Below are 22,697 nucleotides of genomic sequence, written 5' to 3' on the forward strand. Positions count from 1 at the left end.
CACCTGCAGGAGCCAGCATGGTTTCTTTTTTATCTTCAATATACCATAGACTCAAAATTCTTTTTTAGCTGCTGTTACCTTGTGCTTAGAGTGGGATCTGGGTAGCTTGAAGGTTTTTCAGTGTTCTGACTCCACCCTCCACTTTTAGCTGTCCCTGTATGCTTTTGCCACAGAGATTTCTCTCCATGCTGGTGATAAACTGCCATTGCTTATTACTTGGTGCTAGGCTAGTTGTTGGGACATGGGTGTTGTGTTGTCTTGATCTAGCCTAAATCTTAAGCAGATCTCTTCTTCCTGTGATTGGAGGTGGGGCTTTCTCAGGGTTTCTGTCCTTCTACCCCATGGCAGTCATTATCTGTGGTGGTCTTTGGCAGGCAAGTTTCCTCCCCAGCATTAGCAGACATCTGCTTTGTATTGTGTAGGATTTCTGGGGCTAAGATGATTCTTGTCTTTCGGAAGGGGAATTTTGTTTCCCTCCCTCCCTTAGCAATGGTAGATTTCTTTTTTGTCTGTGGCTAGAGTGTTTCCTATCCCACCCCAAGAGGCAGATAGTTTTTCTTTCTTTCTTCCTCACATGCAGTGTAATTTTCTCTGAGCCTTGAGGTTAAGAGGGCTTACTGCCCCTGCTCCTGCGGCCTAAGGCTTTTAAGAGAAGGGTTTGGGAAAACGGGCAAGACTTTGATCATGTCACCCAGTAGCAGCCTATCACATTTGCCGGAACCATGAAGGGTGTCTCTTCAGACCTGCTGTCCTGCTCCCAACCTTTCCTGTATTTGGTGAAGGTCTGAATTCTGTCTGAGGCTCCTAGATATTCTAAACTGACATGCTACCCCATACTTGGCCTTTAAGAATTTGTTAAAATTTTAACTGATTTCTTATCCAGCTACCTTTGTCTCCTGTGCTCTACTAAAGATGAAATAGCTGGAACGCCTGAGTGGTTCAGTCGGTTAAGCGGCTGCCTTCAGCTCAGGTCATGATCCCAGGGTCCTGGGATTGAGTCCCACATGGGGCTCCTTGCTCAGCTGGGAGTCTGCTTCTCCCTCTCCCTCTGCCTGCAGCACCCCTGCTTGTGCTCTCTGACAAATAAATCTTTTAAAAAAATAAAGATGAAATAGCTCATTTCACAGACAGAGTCCCATCTCAATTTACTTGGCTGTCTTGAGGCCTCAACTATCAGGCTGAAGAAAAATTATTTTTGTAGATTATCTGGCATTTTTTTTAACATGGGAGCAACATTTTCACATAGCTTTTTACACTCTCAGTGAAACCAGAACTTCCACCTGATTATCACAGATGAATTATATACATATCTTTCCCAACTATGAATAATGATTACATGAGGATACTAACTAGAATTTTACTAAACTTAATTTTGGAGGACTGGACGTTATACTATTTGGTCTTCCCATCCAGAAATACTGGTATTTTCACTCATTTATACAAAAAGTACCCTCCAGGTTCCTTATGGTATTGAGTCCATAATTTGTTAATTGTTTTTAACTTAAAATCCATATTGTTACAAACACAAATAGAAGTAGCTTCTGAAAAAAAAAAAAAGCAGCAGCTTCTGGTATTAAAACACAATTAAAGTTCAATAGGAAAAATCAGAAAGTATTAGGTTGGAACCAAATAAATATATAGGTACCTAGGATCATAACAGAAGTTAAGCATTGTTATTTAGCTCTGAGATTCAAAGGAGATAAGACAAAGGGAACCGGTGACTTATATAATTCTCATAGTTTAACATAATTTTATCTGAAGGATTTTTTTTTCTTGCGCTGAATCCTAGGATTTTTTAAAATGTAGTTCTTTTAAGAAATAACAAGATAAAAAATGAGTTCAACCCCTGTTTGGTGGGAAACAGTGAAGTACCCTTCAAATGCCATTTCTTTCCCTCCCCTTAATAAAGGCCAAGCACACCCTTCTTATATTAGAAAAATATAAATTCTAAATAATAAATATGAAAAGTTGAAGTAATCCTGACAAGTTTTTGAGAATAATTGTTGAAAATATTTATTTAGAAAACATGTTTAGTAGGAAAACAGCAAAAACAAAAGAAATACCACATTTCATATAAGCAATAGAATGCCATGCTGAGGTTAGTTCCACAATAAAAGCCACACTAATTTGTATGTGTGGCCAGGGATGGTGATGTGGAAAAAGGAAAGAGAACTGAGATAGTGGTAGAAGACAACTCTTTGCTTACTGCTTGCAAATCTTATTTGGAGAGGAATCTCTGGAAAACCATGAGTTAGGATAGTTCTAGTCTACTAGCATGCCAGAGGCAGAACCAACATAATCTCCTGAAATAAAGGATTTGTGTCATTTCTCTGGGTAGCTCCCTAAGGGGGTTTGGTTCCACCAATGAATAAAGTTCCTAATTCTACACTAAACTCATCTTTTGGGACATCAATCTCATCTCCTGCTTCTTCCCGAAGCTTCTTCCACCAAGGTGCTTGTATATGCTTCAGGGTGGTGAGATGGGCCTGCTTGGCCTTGGCTGCCACAGGCCTGGATCTACTCAGGAAGAGCTCAGGCTCTTTCCCTTCTGCCTCCTTCAGACTTGGTGCCTCTGTAGTAAACAGAAAATAAACAGGTGAGTAGAAGAGCTCTGTACCATACAAGTGGGAAACTATAGAGTTGGAACTCTGCTATAGTAGGCAGGGACAGGGTTCCAACTCTGAATCTATCATCACTGCTAGCTATAGATAGCATGTAACTATTCACAAGTTGTAGGTGTGGCTGGCAGCAACTGCCCACCCCCCATAATGTGTTTAAAATAAAAGAATAAAAAAAGATGTAGATTTTTTTAGATGATTTAAAGAACATGAATTTTTAACATGTAGCAGAACCCCATTCCATATATGAGAAGCTCAGTTACAGCCACCTATCTATTGAAAAATACAAAACTTGGAAGTAATGGCACTAAATAGAGAGGACTCTGACCTTCTCTGCTCCATATATACTGAAAGTGTTTCACAGGTGGACTGAAACACTGTGGCTTCATGGATGAGATCTCTCACTAAATGTACCTGTGGTTGTGAGGAGCAGATTAATTTACTATTGTGAAAGCACTTCATTAAAAATTATAAAATGGCACGGTAACTACTGTCATCATCTACTTCTAAAATATGATCAAAAGCTTTTAAGACTACACAATAGAATCTGGCTAGTAGGGCTCAGCATCTTTACAGTTAGTAACTGTTGTCTGAGTTGATACCTATGAAGGACAGCAAGGCTGGGAGAAGCAGCCAAAAAGGTTATGGGACCTGCACTATTTGAAAATATCATGTGCTGGCATGTTCTGGATCTAGAAATTTCTGAGGACAAGAGATAGGCTAATAAACCATTAAATGGTATTTTCCCTCTGAAGATTTTGGATGTCACAAAATCTTGCATAGGTTGTTCATTTTAGGAAACAAAAATGGAACAAGCACATACTCATTAACTGCTCAATGTTGGTGCTGATCTGAGCCATCAGAGCCTCCCTGTGCTGCTGGGCTCTCTCTTCTAGGGCCCTGCCCATAAGGTAGTGTTGCAGTTGTTCTTGAGCTTGGGAATGGAGCTCTCTGCTAGTCACATCTGACATCTGAGAGCTCTGGGAACAAAGAACAGAAAAAATTATCACAAGACACACACACACACACACACACACACACATATGTTTTGCCCAACCACTTAGATGAGATTCCAGAACGCTTAGCTGTCTCTCATCCCATCAGTTGAATCTCATGATTGATTTCTACACTGTACTCTTGTGCAAGCATTAAATAGCCTTTTAAAAGCAGCTTTACATGAAAATTCAGGGGGTAGTTTCTTTCTGGTATGCTCCTACACCTCACTTCCTCACACAATGGAATTTTGGGAGAAGAGTTAAGACTGAGAGACCACAGTGAAAACTACAGATGGTTTGGTAAAGATACTGGCCTGAAACAGGAGTAAGTAATAAGGCCAACCCCTTGTTCCAGACCCCACCTGACAGACTATGTTACTTTTTATCTCACCCCTACTCCTAAACTTATTTAAACCATAATATTATAATTGCTTCTGGTTTCAGAGATCAAGGGACAAAATCAGCCAAAGGACCAGATTCCTTTGGCCACACAGCTACTTTAAAGGGAATGAATTAGTTTAGACAAGAATAATAAAATTTTAACTCTGAAGCTGATAAAGCTTCTGACACCATAGCTTCTCAAATATTCAATGGATCTGGTATGGGATGGAGTCCCATTCCAGCGAACACCTTACTTTTCAGCTACAGAATCTTAAACAGCAGCACTAGAGTATGACTAAAGCAGAAGCAGTACTTCTTTTTTAAACAGGAGCATGCATCAAAATCATACATAATGCATTAAAAAAGAGAGAGCTCAAACACCTAAATGTAAGAGATAAAACTATAAAACTCTTAGAAGAAAAGATAGGGGAAAAGCTTCATGACATTAGGTTTGGCCATTTCTTTGACTATGACACCAAAGTCACAGATACAACAACAACAACAACAAATAGGCAAGTTGAACTTCCATCAAAATTAAAAATTTCTGTGCCTCAAAGGATACTATGAACAGAGTAAAAGGGTAACACACACAATGGGAGAAAATATTTGCAAATCCCATATCTGATAAAAGATTAATATCCAGAATATATAGATAACTCCTAAAACTCAACAATCAAAAAACCCAAACAACCTGATTAAAAAATGAGCAAAGAACTTGAATGGACATTTCTCCAAAGAAGGTAATACACTGTATGTTAACTAAATTGAATGTAAATTAAAAACGAAGATATTCAAATGGCCAACAAAAGATGCTCAAAATCACTAATCATTAGGGAACTACAAATCCATTCACAGTGATATAAAACTACACACCCCTTAGGATGTGAAAATAACAAAAGGCAAGGAGGTGGAGAAATTGGAACCCCTGCACACTGCTGGTGGGAATAAAATGGAATATTATGCAGCCATCAAAAATGAAATCTTGCCATTTGCAATGACATGGATGGAACTAGAGGGTATTACGCTAAGCAAAATAAGTCAATCAGAGAACGACAATTATCATATGATCTCACTGATATGTGGAATTTGAGAAACACAGCAGAGGATCATAAGGGAAGAGAGAAAAATATGAAACACGATGAAACCAGAGAGGGAGACAAACCATGAGAGACTCTTAATTTCAGGAAACAAACTGAGGGTTGCTGGAGTGGAGGGGGGTGGGAGGGATGGGGTAGCTGGGTGATGGACACTGGGAAGGGTATGTGTTGTGGTGAGTGCTGTGTGTTGTGTAAGACTGATGAACCACAGACCCACCCCTGAAACATTATATATTAATAAAAAAAAAAGAGGAAAAAAAAACCTGCTGGGATTTTGATTGTACTAGATGACATCCTGTCTTGTTCCTGATTTTAGGAAAGAAGCATCCAGTCTTTCATCATTGTCAGCTATAGATATTTTTTATGACATGGAAGAAGTTTCCTTCTATTTCTGCTTTGCTGAGGCTTTTTTTGCATGTATTTATATGATACTGTTTTTCTTAGTCTGTTAATATGGTGAATTACATCTTTCAAAGGTACAAATGGTCCTATCAATGGTCATATGATATGGTCATATTGGTTTTTCATTTCCCCATCACTTTCTTTATGTTTCCTCTTTTCTGCCTTCTTTTTGATTAATCAACTATATTTTATTATTCTATTTCATCTCCTTTATAGATTTATTAGCTATACCTTTTTTGTTTTTTAGTTACACTGGTAGCTTTAGGATTCATAGTATACATTTTTAACTTACCAATCTATTTTCAAGTAATATCATCTCACTTCATATATAGAAAAAACCTTTCCATAGTATACATCTATTTCATTCCTTCTGGCTTTTATACTATTGTTGCTAAGCACTGTATTTTTTTTTTTTAAGATTTTATTTATTTATTTGACAGAGAGAGACACAGCGAGAGAGGGAACACAAGCAGGGAGAGTGGGAGAGGAAGAAACAGGCTTCTCGCGGAGCAGGGAGCCCGACGCGGGGCTGGATCCCAGGACCCTGGGATCATGACCTGAGCCGATGGCAGACGCTTAATGACTGAGCCACCCAGGCGCCCCGCTAAGCACTGTATTTTTATATATGTTACAAACATCATTAAACAATGCTATTATTTTTGTTTCCAACAAGGACTAAACTAAAATCAACTATTTTTGAAAATGAAGTTTAACTGAAATATAGCCACACGTATTTGTTTACATATTATCTAACGCTTTAATCTACAACTGCAGAGATGTGTAATTGCAATAAAGATTATAACGTTTACAAAACTGAAAATATTTACTCTCTAGTACGCACTACAAAACACTTGATGATATTTCGGTTTAAAGAATCAATTATATTTTATAAAGATTTAAATGATGAGGAAAAAGTCATATATTTACCCATGTTGTTACCATTTCCAGTGTTCTTAATTTCTTTATGTAGAGTTGGGACATCTTGTGTCATCATTTTCCTAATATCATTTTTGAGAAAAATCTTAAATCCTTTACAACTTAAAGGATATAACATTTCTGGTAGTGTGAGTATGCTGGTGACATAGTAGTTCACTGGTATGTCTGAAAAAGTTATTTTGTCTTCGTTGTTAAAATAATTTTTCAAGGTAAAGCATTCTGCATTGACAGATTTTTTTCCTTTCAAAACTTTAAAGATGTCTTCCTACCTGCATTGTTCCTGCTGAGAAATATGTCATTTCTATCTCTGTCCTTATATGTTTTTATTTTTCTATTTTTAAGATTTTTACTTTATTACTGATTTGAGGAATCTGGTTATCATATGCCTTGGCATAGGGTTTTTTTCATGTGCCTGTACCTTCATTGGACTTGGGGGTAAATTTATAGTTTGGAAAGTTTTTGGGCATTATTTTTTCTCCCCATCTTCTTCAGAAACTCCAATTACTCATTTATTTGGCCACCTGAAGTCTCATAGGTCACTAATGTTTTTTTCAATTAAAACATTTTTTTCTCTTTGTGTCTCATTTTATACAGTATACACTACTATGCCTTCGACTGTATTAGTATTTTATGCATCGATGTCTAATTTGCTACTAATGATCTAGTGCATTTTTCATACCAAACACTGAAATTTTCATCTCTGGAAGTCTGATTTGGGTATTTTTGATATCTTCCACATCCCTACTTAAAATTTGAATATATGAACAATGTCCTCTGTTATTCTAACATCTGGGTAGTCTCTAGATTGGTTTAAGTATCTTCCTCATCATGGGTCATGTCTTCCTGCCTCTATATACCCATGTTAATCTTTAATTGGCTGCAAGACATTGTAACTTTTACCTGGTTGAGTATTTTTCTGGGATGTGGTTAAATTACATAACAATTTTTTTTATCTTTTTTGCTCTTGCTTTTATGATTTGTTTAGCAGAATGCATCAGTCCACACTATTTACTTTCTACTACTAAGGCAAGACCTTCCTAAGTACTCTTTCTGATACCCTGTGAATTAAGTACATGGGAGCATGTACTATTCCTGGACCTGTGTTGAGTACCAGGCACTGTTCCCTCTTATCTTTGAAGACAACTGTTTCCTTGGTCTTGAGTAGTTTCCTTATATATATGTGCTAATCAGACTCCTGAAATATACTCAAGGGGAATATTATGCAGATATCTGGGGTATTCTTTGTATATCTTTTCACTTTGTACTCTGTCCTATGAAATCTAGCTGCTTTGTTCTCCTCAGACTCTCAGTTCTATCTCCTCAGCACGGGGACCCCCAAAGGGTTCCTCCTCTTTCCTCCTCCTTGTGCTGTAACCTAGAAACTCTCTCAGGGCAATAAGCTAGGGCCATCATAGGGCTCACTTTGTTCCCTCTCAAGAATTACTAACCTTCTTTGTTTGATGTCCATGGTCTTGAAAACTGTTGTTTCATGTATTTTATCCTTTTTTGTTTCCCATTTGTTTCAGGCAGGAAGTAAATCCAGTCCCTTTTACTCCATCTTGCCTCTCAGGAATTACTAACCTTCATTGTCTGATTTCCATGATCTTGAAAACCATTGTTTCATGTATTTTATCTTTTTCCCCTCCAGTTGTTTCAGGCAGGAAGTAAATTCAGTCTCTGTTACTCCATATTGGTTAGAAGCAGAAGTCAGAACTTTTTTCTATTGTCTACCTCTATGTGGTAACCACAGAGGGCCTGACTTATAAGGGCAGGCTTGTCATCTTCTTTTACTTCACAGGCTTACATTAGTTTGTGGGTTTAAATTCAGATTAGTAGGAGGGAAACGTAGGAGGGAAACGTAGGAGGCCTTACTCAGGCCTCCTCAATTGGACCTTGTTGTTCAATTCTGCTTTTACCAATGCTCTGTGTTCCAGTGCTTATCTATCAGATACATGTTCAGCTATAATATATTAGTACTCTAATTTCCATTTATAGAGGTTTTTTTTCTGGGTTTTTTTTTTGAGGGGGGGTTGTTTGTTTGCATAAAGCTCTTTAGTTTTGGGAGCTCTGCAAGAATGAAACAGTGAATGACAGGACTACCTAACATTACTCTTAAACTCTAACATTAGTGACCCAGAACCTTCAGATTTTAGGAGACAGAGTCAGAGAAAAAGTGTATGTGGAGAGGCAGGGCCAGGGAGGAGGGAGAGAGAGAATCCAGAGACAAACAGTAGAAGTACGAGAAAATGGATGTGAAAAGTACCAAATGGCACTTGAGTGTTTAGTTCAAATGAGGGCAGTAAGAATTCTGATTGGCTGAAATGTATAAACTCCCAACTTTCCCCTAAAATTAATGAAGTATGGAAGTATGGAAAAAGCATCAAGAGAAAAGTGGAGATGACTGGCAGAAATACAGGTTATTAAAATTAATGATGGGGTGGTGAGTTACTCTAAAAGCAGAAAGGAAAATGATCTTCAAAGACATATAGGAGTATAAGGTCAAGAACTCAGAAGGGAGGGGTGCCTGGGTGGTACAGTCGGTTAAGCATCCGACTCTTGATTTTGCTCAGGTCATGATCTCAGGCTTGTGAGATCAAGCCCCATGTAGGGCTCTGCATTCAGCAAGGAATCTGCTTCTCTCCCTCTCCCTCTGCCCACACCCCAACACCCCTCACGTACTCTCTCTATTAAATAGATGACTAAATCTTAAAAAAAAAAAAAAAAAGAACTCAGAAGGGAGAAGCAAATAACACCGGATCTGTAGTACTATGATCATAGAAAGTAAAAGATATGGACATTTCTATTGGGAGAAATGTGTTAGCAGTATTAGTGATAAAATCATAAGAGGCAAATAGTCAAATGCTTTATAATATTAGCTCCTGGGGTTTCATCAATGGCTTCATCAATAGCAGGTGTCAGTTCTCACATGTACGTATTATGTGTTTAGGTATACATGTTAACAATGAATATTTACTGATTGCAAGCTATATATATTCTTTGTGGAAGCTTCAAAACAGTCAATAGTTTTACATACTATTGGAAAAAAGCAATGACCATGTCTTGCTGATACACTATAGGAAATAACAGATTTGAAGCAGTCTCCTTACCTATTGACTATACTATGGCCCATATAATTATAAGATTCCAAATCTCTAAACTCTATGGTAAAGCCACCGCATTACTTTATATCAATAGTAAACGCACAAACACACGAGTATCATGCACTGGAAAAATGTAACACTGATATCATGGCACAGAAGCCTGCATACCGGATGTCTTCTGAGATAGTCATCCACTTGTTGCTTCAGTTCAACTCTGCGTGCATCAGTGAGATCTTGAAGTCCTTGCCAAGGAGCAAATAGCTTCTTTTTCTTACGACACTTCTCTAGGAATTTAAGAGTCTGGTGCAAAAAAAGATTCGTGATTTTTCATTCCTGGCCCACAGAACTATTTTCTTCTATAACATATGGTAGCAACAACATTATAACAATTGTTAACTCTGAGTGTGCATGGGGAGAGGGATGGGATTATGATGGGAGTGAGGGAGGACAATGAATTTTAATGATATTCTTCTGTAGTGTTTTAATATTTTATAAGGATATATTCATGTATTGTTTGTATGGAAAGCAAAAAAGAGGAAAAAATAGGAAGTGAGTTCTTTTCTCAATTCTAGTCCCTTATAAACTGTATGATTTGGGGCATAGTATAGTAAGCAATAAAGAGGAAAAAAATTGGAAATAAGTTGTCTCAATACTAGTCCCTTATAAACTGTATGATTTTGGGCAAGTCACTTGATCTCCACAGGATGGATTTTATGTCTATGGAAACACAAAACCCAATTCTACTTAGACTAGAAAAATGTAAGGATCAAAGGGACAGTTTGTAAGAAAAAGCTTGGCAAATGAGAAAATATTATAAAATTGTAAAGTATGGGACAACTGATGAAAGTAGTTTCTGAATGTTTTTCCTCATGTCCTTCAGAAAGAATTCCTAATAAAAGAAGTCTTAAAATAGGCAAGATTTAGAGAAAATTTGAAATTATTCTGCCATTTTTTTTCACTCTTCTCCCTTCCTTGTAGCTTTTATTTTCATCAGTTATATTTCACATTGCTTTAAGGAAAAGGTTGGCAAATTATGGCCCACAGACCAAATTCAGTCTGCTGCCTGTTTTCATATGGCTTAAGAGTTAAGAATGGTTTTGTACTGCTATAACGGCTGAAAAGTTCAAAAAGGAAATGAATATACTGTGACGTGAAAATTATATGAAATTCAAAATTCAGTGTCTACAAGTAACATATTATTAACGTGTCATGCTTGTGTATTGCCTACAGTTTCCTTTGTGCTACAACCATAGAGCTGAATAGTTGCAACAGACTGCATGGCTCACAAAGTGTAAAATATTTTACTTTTCAGCACGTTCCAGAAAAAAATTTGTTGATATAATTCCATTGTTTAAAGTGTCAGTTTTGTAAGAATTATTACCAAAAAACCCTAGAGTTCTCTGCCCCCTCCCTCAAAGACAACAACTTTAACTCTTTCAGGTTTTTCTTTTGACGTTTCTGTCCATCTACTTTTCTGTCATTTTTCAGGTATAGGTATTATCTATTGACTTTCTTGTATGAAGAAAGTCATACAAGACTCTCTTTCACTGCTTGCCCTCCCACATACTTTCCATATCCCCAAACATCCAATATTATTACAAATTTAGTTAAATCAATGTTCAGTGTTTACATAATTATGACTACATAAAGGCCATTCAAGTTTGAACCATATCACATGATTTACTTTTCCTTTTTTGCACATTTTTTATTTTCTCTAGAATTAATAAGGCTGTGGTTTTCCTGTGCTTACTTTTCTATGCACTTATCACTGATTATGTATCTAAACTCTCCTAATGCTTACATATTAAAATATATCAGGCATTCTATCAAATTTATTTTGTTGGACATACATCTTCTGGAGCTTTCTGACCTGCTCATCTCTGTATTGACTGCTCTTTATGCCCGATGCATAGGTATCATCCTGAGATCTCCATTCACCATCATCTTGGTGACTCCTTTTCATCTTTCCTTTGCATTTTCCTATATACCACATTGTCTTTTTTTCTTGGGTTACTTCTTTGTTTTAAAGACTTTGTGATGCATGAAAATGTCTTTAGTCTATGCTTACCTTAAACCAGTGGTGTGGTTTCGTGTAGAATTCTAGTTGGAAATCATCTCCCTCAAATATGTAACAGCCTTACTTCAATACATTTTAGCTTCCAAAGTTGCTACTAAGAAGTATATGTGTCCCCAGTGCATTTCATAGTAATGTAAAATAAATGTGGGTGTGTTTCTATCCTTGTATTAAACATTTAGTCAATCCTTTTAACCTAAAACTCGTAACATTCAGTTCTGGGAAATCTTGAATTATTTGATTTCCTCTCCTCAGGTTTTTTTCTGTTCTTTGTTTCATATGTTTGAATGTTTGACCTCCTGGATTGGTTATCTTTTCTTTTTGCCCTGCTCTCTAGATTTCCCCAACTTTTTTTCCCTAGCCCTTTTATTATGTCTTTCTTTTTTTTTTCTGCCAATTGTTTATTCTATTTGTTCCCTTTTATATAGCATATTGGTTTTATTTCATGCATTATCTTCTCTTAGCTCTGAGGAAATAATAGATTTTGTAAAAGTCTTCTCATCCCTGCAATGTATCTATTTCCACCAAGTAGCTTTATTCTGTTTCTTCTGGCCTCAGCTTTTCTCAGATACCCAATGATACTTTGAGCTAATATTTAAGAGTAAGCTCTAAGGAGGTGTTTAGAAATTCTGGGCAGGTGGGTAGGGTTTATCTACCATACTTCAATACAAAACTACTGAACTGAGCTGTTTCTTTCAAGTACCCCATTGTGAGTATACTTGTAACTTTTCTCAGATTTCTCAAAGAAAATACTCTCAATCTACTGTTTGCAGGAGATAAGCCTGGCTGACAGCACACTGGGACCTAAGGGGTGGGGGGAACAGGGCTGGAGGTCTTCTCACTCAGTTTATAAAATTTCCCTAATACCCCTATTTTAGTATCTAATGGAGCCTTCAACTGTGCTTGCATCTTCCTGTTGAGAGACCCACTCCTTTCCTCATATTTTTCCCTTTACTTGATCTTCTTCCTTGCTTCTCCTTCTCTCTCTCCTCTACCTCCTGCTTTTATTTAGCACCACCCTCAGCTTATCACGCTATGCTGGGAACTTCAGAATTAAGGTACCAGAACAGAAGAATCTCTGTCCCTAGATCAAAAAAGCCCACCTTGACCTTTTCTTCATTCTTTGTCATTTCAGAACTCTCTGAAATTATATTTCTCTCCCCGTTTTTTATTTTCTCACCTGCTAATGGTTTGTTTTACTAAGTGTGTTTGTGGTCAGTCTGTGATAGATATGTATAACAGTACTATAATACTTTCCTGCTATAATCAAGTAGCAAGAATTGCCATCATTCTGGCCCTAGAGACCAGACACCAGCAACGATCACCTTCCTTCTGAGTTTAAGAGATGAGAAACCAAGAGAAGAAAATCCTGAAGAATTAAAAGGGAAAATGCAGCTAACTCTTCAAATCTAATTTCAACACTATGCCACTACAGAGAACTCCAAGTTGTCTATGTTAAGGATGTGTAATTTGAAATTAGCAAGTTTACACTGGGTTTTTTTTCAATTTCTAGCTACATGAGAAACAATGCCTCTGCTTTTGTACAAAATAAGGGAGGGAGAAAGGTAAACAACAGTTCTGGTCTTTCTTCCAGTTCTGGCCTTTTCCTGCCCAAAATACTAAAAACCAGTTCCTTCCAAGGGACAAATTCAATGAAATGATATTCCTACTACTTTCAGTGAAACTAATGAATTATTCCTTTTTCTTTTTTACCAAGATCAATTGCAGTGCTAATAGAAATATAATGGAAGTCACGTGTAATTTTAAATTTTCTAGTAGCCATATAAAAAAAGCAAAAACAGGTGAAATTAGTATTTTGCATATACTGGGTTATGTAAATATAACTCAATATATGTAAATATGTGTAAATTTTTCAACATGTATGTTATATGTAAAAATTAGTAATGAAGTATTTTACACTCTCATATTAAGTCTTCAAAATGTGGTGGGCATTTCACACTTACATCACATTTTAATTTCGACTAGCTACATGTCAAGTACTCAAGTAGTCACATATGGTTAGTGGGTACTGTATTAGACACAGTCTATATGCAGGTCTATAGTATGTCTTAGAAAAGGATGCTTCAAAATGTAGCAAAATGTATCATTTACTGACCACTGATTGCCCTATTCTAATTTTCTCTACTATTTTCATTTCTCTTCCCTCTCTATACTTCATAATTTTTCTGTCTCTTTTCCCTCTTTGAAAGGAATCCTCTTCTTACCTTTCTACTTTTATCTAGCTTTGCTTTGACTTCATTATTTTTAGTAGTGAGTTGCAAAGACCAAAAACATGATCTTGACCCATCCCTTTTTGTTCTTACAATGGAGACCCATTTTCCTTTTGGGTGGGGGAGACAGGAGGTAGATGTAACTAATCTTTTTCCTCTTATGCCAAAGAAAAGTGTGAAAGCCAAAATAACTTTGCCTTCATAGCCCTCAGATATCTTCCTATAAAGACCTCTGTGCTTTAAGGAATGGTGGACAAACTGGGGTATCTCACTTTAGAGTAGAGGACACTTTTATAAAATTTTGGGCTTATCTAAATAGGCAAGTTAGTAATTCAATTTAATAAGGGCCCAGTTGATCCTCTGACAGGGGAGAGTTTAAAAAAGGAGGTAGCCATGAGATAAAGGTATTAGAAAGGACCTAAGCGTTCCTCTAAAAGAAGTATGTCCAACACTGATATCCACGGGTTAATTCTTAGATGGCCCTGTTTAGCAGAGGGTAAAATGCAGGTATAGATGTGGTTTGGTGATGGTACAGGATTGTTTGTTGTACATATAGCCTGACATCACCAGAAAAGCCTGAGGAAGAAGGATGCAGCAGACAAATCTTCCTATTTCTGTATTACTTACTCTATCCTATTTTTTGAGTGGTTTTTAATAATCTTTGTAAAACGTTAATCACAGAAAATTAACAGACTATTCAAAATCTATCCCTGTGAAATACTGAAATTAACCCAAAGTTCAACAATAAAGGACTATAAAATGCTATAGGACCTGAAATCCTAAAATGAAAGTTAACAGGTATAAGTGAATAAGAGATGTTAGGAAAATTGGTCATTAAACGAAATAAATAGCCTTGTTTGCTATGCTTTTCCAAGGCAATAAATATTACTAAATCCCAGGAAAATTATTATTTAAGAACACCATTCTATAATTCAAGAATTATAGTGATCCAGTTATATCGAATATATTATGTGTACATTAAAAAAATAAACTATGATGTGCTGAACCAGTACAGGCTTTGCAATTTCCAAAATACTTTTCCATAAATTGGGTCATCTCATTTACATAACAATTGAGTGGAAAAGCTAGGGTAAACATCCATTCATAAAACAAGCACATGCTGAGAGCTGACAACAATAGATAAGACTTAGTTCCTTATCCCTGAGGAAGTCACAGCCCAAGTAAGAAAGAAAGAAAAAAAATTAACAAATTACACTGCAGTATGATAAATGATGTACAAGGTTCTATGGAAGTACTAAGGACTGAGTGTCTAAATCAGTTTGTCCATTGTTAATGAGGTTCTTATTTTATAGAGAAAGAAACTAAGACTCAGAAAAGCTAAGCGACTAGACCAAGACTTTACAGAAGGTATATACAAGGTCAGGTCTGAATCCATGTTTTTGTACTTCCTAATCCAGTAATCTTTTTACTATATTAGACTCACTGCTCTCTGAAGTATGACAGCTGCTTTATACTCCGTGAGAGATGGCCTCTGTTGTCGAAAATTTTTCCTTTCCCTGTACCCTCTCCAGTGTTTCTGGATAATCAATGCTGATTTCTCTTCTATTTCCCGATTATATTTTTCCACCTGACCTAAAAAGATGACAGACACTATTACAACATACTCAACTGCTATGCTTTCTCAAGTTCTGGAATCAGGATAATGATATTAACATAATCTTCAGTCTTTTTATTTGTTTCTTTAAATACTGTTCATTAATTTCCCCAAGTTTATTATTTTACAATGGTTCTAAGATAGCAGAAACAAAAAACTCCAAAAGCTTTCTCAGATTATGCACGTTCTTTAGAGAAAAAATTCATATAATTTTTTGTGGCAAAGGAATGAGAAAGGGTTAAAAATCCAATAGCAAGAATACTTAGAAAAAAGAATCACAAGTACATGGTTAGGAATTCAATCCATACCACCAGAGGGAAAAGGCAAGATGCATGTATGTTAACTACTCTGTGTACTTCCAAATTCCTCTTAAGTCTACAGATGACTACAGGTGACTTTCTTTTTACTTTCTGGTAGGTGTTGTAAGTGAGAGAGAAAACTCTAGGATGTCTCACAGATGGGAAATTGAGTATATTGCTGGTGCTATTACCTGAGATGGGGAATTCAGGGAAAGGAAATGGGTGGGGTAATGACTAGTTTTTGGGATGCCTGTGGATATCTAAGTAAAGCTTAGATAAGTAAAGATATCCAATAGGGAGCTGGCTACAGAGCTGTGCTGTCCTATATAGTAGACACTATCCACAAATGGCTACTTTAATTTAAATAAAGTAAATTTAAAAATTCATGTGCTTGTGTGCACTAGCGACATTTCAAGTACTCAATGGCCATGTCTAGCCAGTAGGAACCACATTTGACAGTGCAGATAAAGAACATTTCATTTTGTAAAAAGTGCTGGTTTAGGGGCGCCCAGGTGGCTCAGTTGGTTAAGTGTCTGCCTTTGGCTCAGGTCATGATCCCAGGGTCCTGGGACAGAGGCCCATATTGGGCTCCCTGCTCACCAGGGAGTCTGCTTCTCCTTCTTCCTCTGCCCCTCCCTCCTACTAGTGCATGTGCTCTCTCTCTCTCTCAAATAAATAAATAAAATCTTAAAAAAAAAAAGGAAGTGCTGGTTTAGAGCTTGGGAAGGTGAAGATGCTAACAAGATTTGAGTGTGCTAAGCACTCAGTTGGTAGTTGAAGCTACAGTTATGGATAGGATACTGTAGGAAGAGCAACATTAGAGTAAGAGGTGAAGATGGAACCTTGGGAAACATCTATACTTAAGGGGAAAAAAAGAGAAATAAGAGGTTAGGTAAGAACAACGGAAATGAGTGGTAGGAGAGGAAGGGGAAGAACAAAAAAAAAATCTTGAAACCATTCAGATTCCTAGACTGTAATATTAATTTCAGCTTAGTGTATCAAAAGTGGCAAGATGTCACAAGGTTTATGCTGGGATATGAGTAAAGTTCTGATTCCAAAATGTAGCAATCTAACTCCTTCCTTAAGGTCAAGGGGATTCTTTATGCCTCTGAAAGCTATCTTTAAGCATATATTTTTATGTTTCACTAATTTATCTGAAAGATAAGAAAACTAGTGGAGAGACTGCTCAGCATCAACTAATAGGCCTTAATCAAAAACAAAACAAAACAAAACAAAATAGTGACTTTTTTTTTTTTGACTTGAAATTTAATAAGGTTTACCTGAGAAGGGAGAAACAGGAAAAAGGTCCAAATTAAAAGAAAAAAAATCATCAGGTAGCGGGAATCTGGTTCATTAAGATACTTTAAACATTTTTACACTTATAAAATTGACATTGCCACCCACCTGGATGAACGATTTCGAGCATACTCAGCCGTAATTCTCGGGACAATCTCATGGCTCTCTGTCTTTGAAGTTGCAACTGTAATCTGCGGTGCTCTTCTTCTTTCTGCTTATTTAGCTTTAGTAATATCTTGGTTCGTTTAGATCTGTGATAGAAACATTAAGTACCAAAAAAAAAAAAAGAAACATTAAGTACCTTATACACAATTTTTTCGGAAATGATATACCCACTCAAGAAGTATATGAAAAGATGTTTAACCTCACTAGTAATTATATACATGCAGATTTGTTACAACAGTAACAAGTTGAAAACAAACTGTATGCCCCACAATAGGGAACCTGATAAATAAATTACTGGTTCATTCACTGGACAGGATTCTATGAACCATAAAAAAATAAAAAATTTAAAAAATATTTAGCAAATTGGGAAAATACCCAAATCTAATGTCAAGTGAAAATAAAATCAGGATATAGAAGCCATCCAAAGTGTGTTAAAAATATGTATTATGTACATAAAAAATTAAAAAATAATAAAATTTCAACAGTGATTTTTACTGCATAGTGATTATATGAATGATTTTTTTCTTCATGTTTACCTATTTCTCAATTATGGACTAATAACCATTATTATTAGAACCAATTATGAAAATTTTCATGTGGCCACAAAAAATTATTTAACTGGCATTTGTGTATTACCTGCTCTTATTCACCAAAATTTCTCCTTAGCCATTTCTACCTAGTTTTGATTGCTTCCTATATTACTATGTAAGGAGATCACAAGTATTAGTCTATAGTGAATATACTCAAAATGCTTTCAGATAGCCATAGAAAAGGAAACCAAAAAGGATAAAAAGAAAAAAGAATACATTATTTATCTCTATAGACTAAATTTGCTTGTGTCTCACTCAAGAGCATTTGCTCTTAGATTCTTTTTTTTTTTAAGATTTTATTTATTTGACAGAGAGACAGCGAGAAAGGGAACACAAGCAGGGGGAGTGGGAGAGGGAGAAGCAGGCTTCCCCCCCTAGCAGGGAGCCGGATGTGGGGCTCAATCCCAGGACCCTGGGAACATGACTTGAGCCAAAGGCAGACGCTAAACGGCTGAGCCCCTGCTCTTAGATTCTTTCCCCAGAATTAAACTACCAACAAATGAGGTACCTTGGCTATAGTTTTGTAGACAGGCAGACTTCAAAATGGTAGTTATAGAGGGTTATACTGATTTTTAATTCAGTTTCTTTTGGAAAAGGAAAAACAAGCATAAAGCAATTTAAAAAATCTTTTAAAACAGAAAAGGAGAACTCAAAATTATTTCGATAAAATTTTGCGTGTGTATGGTTTTTGCTTTTTTTCTTAGTGTTTCCTAACTGCTACCAATTACAATTTAAGTGTTTTTTTGGCTTTACACTTTGTCAAGAGTTGAAGGTTTGCTTCAAAATATCTTTTTTACTCCATTGTGAAAGATAGAGAAGACCTCAAAGTGCAGGTGTGCCAAAGAAGGGGTTCTAGAGAGGCTATAGGGCTAGCCATCTAGTTTCTAAGTGTCTCTTCCTCTTCCAAAGAGTTGGAAATGAAGTAAGTAAGGGGCCTTTATGTTCTCAAAGAATGACTGATGGAAACTTGCCTCTCCTACAGAACTCTCCCTGCAAAATTCTGGGATGTATACAGCATATAAGTAAGGATGTTTTACCCTTTACCTACTTATGCAGGGTAAAACAGAACAGTTGGCCCTAAACAAAATCTCCTTTTATTTATTTATTTTTTAAAAAGATTTTATTTATTTGATAGAGACACAGCGAGAGAGGGAACACAAGCAGGGGGAGTGGGAGAAGGAAAAGCAGGCTTCCTGTCGAGAAGGGAGCCCGATGCAGGGCCCAATCGCAGGACGCTGGGATCATGACCTGAGCTGAAGGTGGACACTTAATGACTGAGCCACCCAGGCGCCCCCAAAATCTCCTTTTAAATTACCCAACTGGCTACAGATTATAATGTCTAATATTGCATTATCATTATTTTAAATTTACTATTAGTATCAGACACATAGTAACATTAAAATTGTATTGCTGGGGTGCCTGGGTGGCTCAGTTGGTTAAGCGACTGCCTTCGGCTCAGGTCATGATCCTGGAGTCCCGGGATCAAGTCCCGCATTGGGCTCCCTGCTCAGCATTGAGTCTGCTTCTCCCTCTGACCCTCCCCCATCTTGTGCTCTCTCTCTCTCATTCTCTCTGTCTCAAATAAATATTTAAAAAATTGTATTGCTAAGACATTTAATCTGCTAGAAAACTGGGTCTGGGAAAAAACATGCAGGCTATAAAATATGGCAAAAATGAAAGGACTGTGGAGCATGTAGGCAGAAGTAAAATACAAGCAGAAATACAGTAGAAACGTGAGGTTCAGAGATTGAAATGACTATAAATTGTAAATATAAATACAGTTTCTAAGTGTCTCTTCCTCTTCCAAAGAGTTGGAAATGAAGTAAGTAAGCGGCCTTTATGTTCTCAAAGAATGACTGATGGAAACTTGTAAATATGTGGGTTTCTGGATTCATGTGTTTTAATTTCATATTTGAAAACATTTATTAGGAATTAATGTGATTTTGAATTTGAATGTTTTCCCCCCACTTAGGAACATTTTAGTTAGTTACTAGTAGTTAGGTACTCTCTAGTTCTAGTCAAAGAGTTTCTTTAATCACTAAAAAATTAAAAGAGCATTCATTTAACTGGTCTCTCTATAAGAAAGACTAGGCATTTGACCATCTGGCATCTGTGAGCATTTCTGAAAAGGAAATGAGTGATCAGATATATTCCCAAAATAATTTATATAATACATTCCATGAGCTACATCTAATCAACATGAATCTTTATCATCAAAGAGGGAGTTGACCAAACTATCTACTACCAAGACATCAGGAAGTCTCTAGGAATTCCTTTGTTGGAGAATAGTATGAAGTGGGGGAGTACGATATGAGCTGACTGCCAAAAGAGTTGACAGGCTCGGTTCATTAACTCATTAACTTTATCTGAGTGATTGTTGCCGGCTTGGTATTGTCACTCAGGGAAACAGAGAAGAAATACAGTTCTGCACTTCAGAAGCTCAACTTCAAGAAGTTGAAGCATAGCAGAATATGCCACTCTGGCATAAAGATTATTTTGAGCTGGAGGCAAATGAGAATCCACAAATGTAGACAGAGCCTTCCCAGAGCTTCCCTATTGGACTAGAGCAGAAATGTCTCAGAAATGAGGACTGCCATAAATCCCCCCTCCCAAGGAAGTTTTATGGCCTTGAAGAAGATGGAAAGTTGGTGCCAAGATGGACCTAGACAAATAACCCACATACTCCATTAGTTTCCCAAATATATTTAACTTTCCATAATTTCCTGACTTTGGAAGTCTAAAATCCTTTTCTTTTTACCTGTCACTTCTTTATGAATTCATTTTTCTTTGTTAAATGCTATACAAGCCCAAGTTCTAACTACTCATTTGAGGTTTCTTCTACATGATGTGCACTGCACACATTAATAAACTGCTTTTCTCTTGTTAACTGTTTCCCCCCCCCTTTTTTTTGTCAGTCTAATTTCCAGGGAATGAACCTAAAATATGGTAGAGGGAAAATTTTTTTCTTCCCCTACAAGGTGAAACAAGTACAATTAAGACACCAAATATCAGCCCTATGATAAAGGTAGGTAGTTGTGAGGTTTCCCAAAAGTAACTGGTGTAGCTGTTGGCTGCTTCAGAAAACCTTGCTCGGCACGTAATAGAAAATCAAGTTTCTGACCATAAAAAAATGATTCAGTAAAAAAAGAAACCCCTGAGTGGTGAGAGGATGGGCAAAATGGGTGAAAGGGAGTGGGAAGTACAGACTTCTAGTTATGGCATGAGCAAGTAATGGGGATGAAAGGTATAGCACAGGGAATACAGGGAATACAGTACTGTAACAGCGTTATACGGTGACAGTTAGTAGCTATACTTGTGGTGAGCACAACATAAGTATAGAGTCATCGAATCACTATGTTGTATACCTGAAACTAATGTAACCATACTTTAGTTAAAAAAAAAAATAAAAGAAGAAAAGAAACCCCCAAGAAAAGTGCATTAGTAAAGGTGTGACTACACAAGAGTGCGTCTTGCTGGAATTTAAAAAGCTCTGATGAATCTGGGCCCATAATTATGAGTGGTGGGCAGTCCCTATCTGCACCCCCCCCAGCAAAAAACATGGGAGGGATAAATTACTCTCAGATAACGACCCAACCACAAAGAGACAGAAATAACCTTTGCAGAAAGCCCAGTTATAAAGAAAGCAAGAAATATTTGCATAAACTATTTCAACCAGAGGAGGTGGTGAAACCTGAGCAAACTTGAAATTAAAAAATAGTAAATTAATAAAGAGAATCCAAAGGTTAAAACTATATTTCAATCTGCCCTAAAACTTCAAACTCAAAATACTGGGAAAAAAAAAAAACCTAATTATTATGTGAGATTTAATTAATTTTGGCTTCACAGCTAAAATTTAATGGAAAATAATTTTAATGGAAATATTTATAACTGGACTGGTTATAAAAAGCAATGGAATTTCTATTTTAAAATAGTGGAACTATTAGACTCCATAGATATACTTCTAAGTGGACAAAATCTGTAATCCAGGGATTTTAATATTACAAGACAAAGTAGACTGGCAAATTTGACAACTATTGTGAGACTAAACATTAAATGTCTGAATCCACGGTACAGGGATACCTTTAATGTTAAGAGGGAAGACAGCTGAGAATGACAGCAAGTAGAATCCATAAGTCATAAACACTCTACCTTCACCGCAGAAGGCAGGGCTATACCAAGAACATCTCAGATTTTTTAATAGAATAATATACATTATGACTCACTCTCAAAGTAGTCATCATTTCCCAAATTTATTTGACCAAAGAAATCCTTTTAAAAATGTTTTTAAATAAATACATTGTAGGATACACAATGAACTTTGAGCAATGCTGTAATGGATTATAACTGCCTCTCACAAGTACTATTTATTTAACATATCTATTTGTCTAACTAGATTTGTAAACCCTCAAAGGCAAGAAAATGTGCCATATGCATTTTCCCCTCTATCATTTTTTCTAAGTTCCAGGTAATATGCTAAAAAAAACACAACAACTTTATTTTAATCTTGGGCGGTACACAGACAATTATCCCCATTAAATAGATGGGAAATTTGAGGCAGAGAGAGGTTGGGCATCTTGTCCACAGTCATTCAGCCCAAAGCTGCTGAGGTGGGATACAAAATTGAGTCTGTTTAACTCTCTCAATATCCAGCATAGCCTCTGGCAAATATTAGGCAATTGAAACATGTCTTAACAATGCATGTTTTAAAAAAACAAAAACAAAACTCATGCCCAATATTAATAATCTAACTTCTCTAAAGGAAATTTTCATCAATGACTTAAATCTAAATTTTAGTTTACTATATTAAAACACTTTTATAACTGAGAAATGCAGCTGCAGTTATTAAAAGATTAGTTTTAGTTCTCTTAAAAAACTGACTTCTGGAATATGCAAGTTT

The 22,697-nt window shown here is 36.5% G+C and overlaps 1 protein-coding gene across 2 annotated transcripts in view; it reads right to left on the reverse strand.

The window, feature by feature from the left end:
• Positions 1–1,917: 1,917 nt before the first annotated feature.
• IQCB1 (IQ motif containing B1) overlaps positions 1,918–22,697 on the reverse strand; it is a 54,043-nt gene continuing 33,263 nt past the window's right edge. The window contains exons 11-15 of one of the 2 annotated variants that reach the window (XM_021692430.1): positions 17,154–17,296; positions 15,280–15,428; positions 9,699–9,830; positions 3,442–3,598; positions 1,918–2,572 (exon numbers count right to left, since the gene is read on the reverse strand). In XM_021692430.1, the coding sequence (XP_021548105.1) occupies positions 2,343–2,572; positions 3,442–3,598; positions 9,699–9,830; positions 15,280–15,428; positions 17,154–17,296 (811 nt within the window). In that variant the 3' untranslated portion in view covers positions 1,918–2,342. The remainder of the gene's footprint in view (positions 2,573–3,441; positions 3,599–9,698; positions 9,831–15,279; positions 15,429–17,153; positions 17,297–22,697) is intronic. The other variant, XM_021692431.1, reaches the window with a different exon arrangement.

The sequence above is a fragment of the Neomonachus schauinslandi genome, chromosome 1 (genome assembly GCF_002201575.2).
Source record: "Neomonachus schauinslandi chromosome 1, ASM220157v2, whole genome shotgun sequence".
In the NCBI taxonomy this organism is placed as follows: domain Eukaryota; kingdom Metazoa; phylum Chordata; class Mammalia; order Carnivora; family Phocidae; genus Neomonachus; species Neomonachus schauinslandi.